Source organism: Haliotis cracherodii, unplaced genomic scaffold (assembly GCF_022045235.1).
Source record: "Haliotis cracherodii isolate W230 unplaced genomic scaffold, xgHalCrac1.p SCAF_4, whole genome shotgun sequence".
Taxonomy (NCBI): domain Eukaryota; kingdom Metazoa; phylum Mollusca; class Gastropoda; order Lepetellida; family Haliotidae; genus Haliotis; species Haliotis cracherodii.
Window position 1 is genome coordinate 16028571 of NW_027266297.1, and position 8016 is coordinate 16036586.

General features: G+C 40.7%; 1 protein-coding gene across 1 annotated transcript; it reads right to left on the bottom strand.

The window, feature by feature from the left end:
• Positions 1 to 666: 666 nt before the first annotated feature.
• LOC139479299 (uncharacterized) lies at positions 667 to 6411 on the bottom strand. Its single transcript, XM_071262160.1, has one exon. It carries the CDS (start codon positions 6409 to 6411, stop codon positions 667 to 669), a length of 5745 nt encoding a protein of 1914 aa, XP_071118261.1.
• Between the last annotated feature and the right edge of the window lie 1605 nt (positions 6412 to 8016).

The following is an 8016-nucleotide window of genomic DNA, read 5'->3' on the forward strand; positions in this document are numbered from 1 at the left end:
TCGTCCAGCTATATATCTGAAATTCTTGTGGGATGCTTATCGCTGATGATCAGGTCACGACCTCTAAGACTCCACACAAAACAATTAACTTTAAAGTCTTAGCTGCAACATTATACTATTGCTGTCACCAACCCCTGGGAAAATAGCCTGAAACGGCCACTGGCAGCAAGAGCTGGCTGTTTCTAATGTTTTATCTTATAATTATACTAAACACATGCATCCATGCACACATACAAACCCTAACAAAGTTCCAATTAAAAGGATTCTCAATGAACCACAAATACCTAAAATTCGGCTCTAACATTCCGGCCCCTAATTGTTACTTGTATTTGACTATAACAATTACCAAGAACTCATGGACAGAGCGAATTTTGAATGTACAACAATGTCTTCCTAAGCAACTGTAATTAGCTGCATAACTACATTCTATAACATAAGATGATCCTGTTTGTCATATTTAAATCTTAGTCTTTTACATTATGCATGAATGTAATAAACATACAATATTGATCAATGCCATTCATCTTAACATCAAGACAGCTCATTGTCATTGAACATTGTACAGGAATTACATCCTATGTTCTATACTGTCAACACTTCATAAGCCTCAAAGTCTTGATCCTGTCTTTAAGGCAGTGTCCACATCACACAATCTCAAAACACAGCTTAAGCGTCACTCTCTAGAAGCAAACATAGCTTGCTAATAGGTCTGTCCAAAACCTTTGTCTGGGTTTTCACCTCAACCCGTCTTACAACACCCTTTCTGTCAGGCATAAGCTTCACAACCTTGCCCATCGACCAAGAGTTTCTAGGTGCAGTATTGTCCACTATGAGCACAATGTCACCAATCTTCAAATTTCTTCTAAGCTTCACCCACTTCTGTCGCTCCTGTAATAATGGCAAGTACTCTCTTAACCATCTCTTCCAAAACAGATCTGCCATGTACTGCACTTGACGCCACCTCCGTCTTGGATAATGACCATCCATACCAAACATACCTGGTGGCAAATTTGGTTTTCTTTTCAAGAGCAACAAGTGATTTGGAGTGAGGGCTTCCAAATCATTTGGATCACTTGATGCTCTGGAGATAGGTCTATTATTGATAATAGCCTCTACCTCACACAACACAGTTCGCAAAGTTTCATCATCTAACGTTTGTTCTCTTACCAGAGATCTCAACACTTTTCTCACGGTTCTGATTTGTCGCTCCCACACGCCGCCATGGTGGGAACCAGCAGGAGGATTGAATGTCCATTCAACATTTCTTTGTAACATCTCTTGATGAATCTGACATTTGTTCCAGTTCTCTAACTCTTCTCTGAGCTCACGCTCACTTCCAACAAAGTTTGTACCATTATCTGATCTGATGACTTTGACTTGACCTCTTCTAGCCATGAAACGGCGCAATGCATTAATACAAGAGTCAGTGTCTAAGCTATAAGCCACTTCTATGTGCACAGCACGCGTCGTAAGGCACGTGAACAAAACTCCATACCTTTTTTCATGCTTTCGTCCACGTTTTACATCAAATGGACCAAAGTAATCCACTCCAACAAAGGTAAAAGGAGGTTCATCTGGAGTCACACGTTGAGCTGGCAAGTCAGCCATCTTTTGCTTACCTGCTACAACTTGATTGCGTCGGCAAGTTACACATCTGTGTATTTCTTTCCTCACTGCTGCATTGGCTTTGATAATCCAATATTTCTCAAACAATTTTGAAAGTACAAAGTTTCTGCCTGAATGCCCACATTCACGATGAACATGGCGAATTATCAGTTCCGAGACATGGGATTTCTTTGGTAGAATCACTGGGTGTTTGGAGCTTTCAGGCATGTTAGCGCGACTTAGTCTTCCACCCACCCTAAGCACACCATCTTCTACAAATGGATCAAGCTTGGAGATTGGACTACCTTTGTTCAAATCAAGCTCTTTGTTTGAATTAAGTCTTTCAAGTTCACTTGAAAAGTCTTGCTGTTGAACATAGCAAACAATGGCTTTCTCTGCATTTTCTAAGTCTTTCACAGTCAACACTACAGGCATGCTTTGCTGAGGTGCTAATCCTGCCTTCTTCTTTTGACTGCGATCCAGGAGTACTTCCCGTATCCTGAGCACCCATGCGATAGCCTTCTTCAGTGCAAACCAGTCAGAATAATGACTGATAAGGCTGTCTATTTCCTTACATGGCTTGCTGTAGTCTATCAAGTTGACTCGGGCAACCTTCTTTAATTCAACGTCTTTCTTGGGAATATCTGTTAAAATGTGTGTCTGTTGAGGCCACATTTCTTCATCTTCCCACAGGAACTTTGGTCCAGAGAGCCATCTGGTATCTTTCAGAAATGCATCTATTGACAGTCCTCGAGATGCTTCATCAGCAGGATTGTTCTGAGTGTCCACATACTTCCATTGAGATGGGCTTGAGCCTTCATGAATTACTGACAGCCTATTTGCCACAAAAGTATGGAATCGCTTTGAATCATTGGCGATGTATCTTAAAACTGACATACTGTCTGACCAAAAGTAAGTTTGGTCAATTGGCATTTCCAGCTCTCGTTTGAGCATACTGTCTACCCGTATTGCTAAAGTAGCGGCTGATAGCTCCATTCTTGGTATCGTGATCTGCTTAAGTGGGGCAACTCTTGATTTGCTGATGAGAAATGCACAATGAATTTGACCAGTGCTACTGACTTGTCTTAGGTAAGAAACAGTTCCGTAACCTGTTTCACTGGCATCCGAAAAATGATGTATTTGAGATACCATCTTCTGATTACTATCATTTGGTTGAATGCATCTTCTAATCGCCATTTCCTCAAGCCTGCGTAGTTCCGACAACCATTTGGTCCAGTCCTTCTGCAAGGGAACGGGGATTACGTCATCCCATCCTATCTTAAGTCTGCAGAGGTCTTGTAGAATTCCCTTTGCTTTGAGAACATAAGGGCCTGCAAATCCTAATGGATCATAGATGGAGCTGACAGTTGACAGTATTCCTCTTCTCGTTATTGGTTTGTCTTTGATTGCAATCCGGAATTTAAATGTATCTGATTCGACGCACCAGTGTACACCTAATGCCCTCTCGATTGGTAAAGCATCATCCATGTCCAAGTCTTTAACTTCTTTGGCTCGCTCCTCTCCTGGGATTGATTCTATTGCAGCTCTGCTGTTACTTATCCATTTTGTCAAGCGAAATCCACCCTTCTTACAGATTTCTCTCAGCTTATGTGACATTTCAATGGCCATTTTCTCAGATTGGACTGAAGTAAGACAGTCATCCACGTAGAAACTCTTTTCAACAGCATGAACAACTTCCTTGCCAAACAAGTCCATGTTGTCCTTCGCTGTTTCTTTCAAGGCAAAGTTGGCACAACTTGGTGATGAGACCGCGCCAAATAAGTGCACTTTCATCTGATATTCTTGTAATTCTTCATCCAAGTTTCCATTGGGCCACCATAGGAACCGCAGAACATCATAGTCGTCTGGTTCGACTCTAACCTGGTAAAACATAGCTTCGATGTCTGCCATCAGAGCTATTGGTTCTTGGCGAAATCTCAGGAGCACTCCCAGTAGGGTATTGGTTAGATCCGGCCCCTGTAGAAGGTGGTCATTTAGAGATTTCCCTCTGAAAGTTGCTGCACAGTCAAATACAACTCGTATCTTCTCTGGCTTTTTTGGATGGTACACACCATGATGTGGTATATACCACACCTTTCCATCCTTACGGTCTTTCTTATTCTCTGGTACTTTCTGGGCATAGTCTTTGTCCAGGAGATCTTTCATGAATACCTTGTAGTCTTCATAAAAGTTTTCATTCTTCTTAAATTTCTTCTTTAGTGAAATGGCTCTTTGCTCAGCTTGTACTTTATTGTTGGGCAAATCTAATTGGGCATCTTTGAATGGGAGTGACATCTGGTAATGTCCTCCTGTCAGTGTCTTTGAGGAGTTCATGATGTCTAAGAATTGCTTGTCGTCTCTTGACATCTCAGGTTGATCATTACTGATGCGCTCGTTGAACTCCCTGTTGAAGTATCCTATTAACTGAAGATCCAATTTCTCGTCTCCAAGAACATCAGTCCTGTTTACTGAGATCTCACTGGGAGATTCTGATTCCTGTACTAGCCCATTTACAATCCATCCAAGAATGGTTCTGACTGCATAGGGCCCGTTACCATCGCTGTTGATTATCTCATACGGTTCCATTGCTCTTGGGACATTGTTGCCAATAAGGAGTCCTATCTCCGCATCTATAGGTGGTAGTGTGACGTCCTGTAGATGGGGCCATTGATGGATGAACTTTTCTTTGGGGACTGTGCTTGTGGAAATTGGCATTTCATCCTGTGTAAAGACAGTAGGCAGTTTGACCCAATTGTTTCCGTCAATGTCACCAACTTCTAGATTTGATAGGATGGAGGTATTAACAGTTTTCCTTTGAGTCATGGTGCTGACAACTATGTTTGTCATCTTTCCAGTGACTTGGAGCTCCTCTGCCAACTTGCTGGTACAAAAGGTCGCTGAACTGCCGTTGTCAAGGAAGGCATATGTTTTGACATATCTGTCACCAGAGTTGACTTTAATCCTAACAGGGACCACAGGCATGTAGCTCAAGTCTTTGTGGTCCCCGCTCTCACTCGTAGCCAAACTGTTGTTTGTGACAACCTTTGGCTTCGTTTGGTCCATTTCTTTCTTTTCTCTGTCCTTACCGTTGTCATGAAAACAGGTTGCATGTCTCAGTTTACATATATGACATGTCAATCTGCTGGGGCACTCGCGACTCATATGTCCAAATTGTAAGCAGCCAAAACACAAGCCCTTTGGTCTTAAGAAGTCAGTCTTCTCATCCAACGTCTTACACTGCATTCCCTTACACATTTCCATGGTGTGGTCCTCATTGCAGAACCAGCATGGCTTGATGAATGCTCTAGACGTGTTGGCTGTTCTTTTTCTAGTTGCAGATGGCTTACCAGATGTCATCAATTTTGGTTGAACTGGGTAGGCTGCCCTGGTGGCAGTTTCTTGACCTAATTCAGACTTTGATGTGTCGGTAGCAAAGCTCTTATATCTCTTTGGCGCTTCTTTCATCTTTGGTCTTGCTTGAACTTGGATGTCGTCGATGATATTGCCAAACAATGGGCTTGACAAGATCTGTGCTTGTTTATCTACGAAACCAACAAGGTCCGCAAAGGTGACATTTCTCCTTTCCAAGATATTAAACGAAACTGTTCTCCATCTTTCTCTTAACTTATATGGCAACTTTTGGATCAACTCTCTGATGTTCTTTGGATGTTCTAATTCTCTTAGATAGTCGATATCGGTCATGGTATTTCCACAGCTGGTCAGGAATACAGCAAAGCTGTTGAGTGCTTCGCTGTCCTCTGACTTAATAGCCGGCCATTTAAATGCTTTGTCCATGTAAGCTGTTGCTATCTTGTACTTGTTCCCAAATTTCTTATCCAAAAGTGACCTGGCTTGTTCATAGCCACTTTCAGGGTTCATGAATAAGCAGCTTCTTACCAAGTCATTCGGTTCACCGTTGGTGTACTGATCCAAGTAATAGAGCCTATCTTTTGGATTGATGGTTTTATCTTCTATGCCATGCTCGAATGCTTGTATGAAGGGCTTAAACTGTAGTGGGTCACCACTGAACACAGGAATCTTCCTAGTGGGTAACGTGGCCAATTTCTGGTGTTCTACCACTAGCTGGATTATCTCATTCTGTTGCTTACATACTTCATCAAATTTTGAATTGTGGACTCCAACCTGTAGGTTTGTACTCTGAATAGGGGTAAATTCTTCAGCTTCTTGGTTCAAATCTTTATTTCGGGTCTTTACTTGCTTGAAGGGCCTTAGTGAACTTTCTGGTTTTCGAGAACTGTGTGATTCTCGGTCATACTGGTCAAAAATTTCATACTGGGCATCGGCAATTTCTACTTCTGTCTCAAGTTCTAATCTTTCTCGTCTTTGTTTTAATCTGTTTTCTTCTTCTTCTAATTGGTGTCTTCGTTCTAAACATTTTTGTCTGGCAATAAGTTCGGCCCTTTTCGCTAGGATCTCCATTTTGGCAGAGGAGGCAGAGGAGATTACTGAACCCTTAGGTAATCCAACTTGAGAAACGCTATCTTCTGGTCTAATGTCATCTCCCGTACTGTAATGTTTAATGAAGGAGGTAACATTTCTTTCAAACTGCGAAAAGGTGCATAGCTTTGATTGGAACCAAGTTGCTTCATCGTCTTTAGCTGATTGGCTATGAAGTTTTTCATGATAAGCTTTAGCCGATTCTTGAAACTTGTCACATAATTCCTTCCAATCTTCAAATTCATTTTTGACGGCATCTAAATCTGCATCAGAGCTCATCAAGTATTCAATGTCCTTTATCTTTGAAGAAACCTGCTTGTATAAGAATTTCATTTTATCCTGTGCCATGTTCAAAACATAATTTTGGCCCTTTTCAGTCTGTTTTCTTAATCTTGATTCAGTTATTAATGATTTAGCATTTCTTAAAGGTTCATGAATCAGTTCTTTGTCACTCGTAACAGCATCACTCAATGTTCTACTTGCCATGATTTCAAATCAATTCAACACCAGTTCCAATAATCTTGAAATATTTGATGTAACTTACAGTTCTTGAGTTCCGTAATCCTATGTGATAAGTCCAATTCAGTGTATACACGATTCAAGTGACATATAATCCCTCATGTATTTGCTTATTTCTGAATAAACACACACTTCAATACTCGAACAGGTAGTCTTATTACCCGTGAGTTCTTTTATCACGCATTGATAAAACCATAAAAGTCACATTTACTTCACAATCTCAACTTCTTGAGAAAATAAAATACCTTACTTCGACTTTGAGTCCTTAATCCAATCTGTGTTAATCCGTTTTGAACTTTGCAGGATCCTGTTGCCAATTCACGAATGGAGACACAATCTTCTTTATGTCCAAGTCTTAGGTTCACATCCGGATTTTCACGGGTTTTTCAACTTTTAATGTGAACTCTTAAATTATCTAATTAATGGAGATAGAGGATATCAAAGTTTCAACTCGATCCAGCACTTTAATATTGTCTTTAATTTCAAACTTCACAAATTCCATATACCATAATTCCATATATTCAGTGAATATCCACACAATGATTGAATAACATATCACACACTCCAAGAATAAGTCGTAATATAATAAACAGTCGCAGCACAGTTGCAGGATAAATGCAGGATAGCTTGTACCGTGGCTCGGACAGTAGCTCGGACAGTAGCTCGGACAGTAGCTCGGACAGTAGCTCGGACAGGTTGAAAAACCGTATGTCCTCTATTCCCTTAACACAATCTTCTTACACTCTCTTAGAAACATGTCTTACTTCTTTCGTATCTTAAAACTCTCTGCTGTCTTTCTCACACTCATTCGTCCAGCTATATATCTGAAATTCTTGTGGGATGCTTATCGCTGATGATCAGGTCACGACCTCTAAGACTCCACACAAAACAATTAACTTTAAAGTCTTAGCTGCAACATTATACTATTGCTGTCACCAACCCCTGGGAAAATAGCCTGAAACGGCCACTGGCAGCAAGAGCTGGCTGTTTCTAATGTTTTATCTTATAATTATACTAAACACATGCATCCATGCACACATACAAACCCTAACAAAGTTCCAATTAAAAGGATTCTCAATGAACCACAAATACCTAAAATTCGGCTCTAACAGGATCCAAGGGCTGACTAGGCTAACAATATGATAAATGTGATAACGTAACAATCTAGTTGTTCATTTGGGGCAATGGTTGCCGTACAGTGGAGTACAGTAAACTACGGTTATAACGAACTCAAAGGGACCACTAATTTTAGTTCGTTATAATCGTAGTTCGTTATAAGCATATATACAGCATAACTACAGCAAATAGTCGGGACAAAAAAGTAAGTTCGTTATATCCGTCAGTTCGTTATAAGCGTGTTCGTTATAAACGTAGTTTACTGTATTTACAATGTGCGCTGTAAGCAACGCAGATCCACATCTCCGGCTGACTACA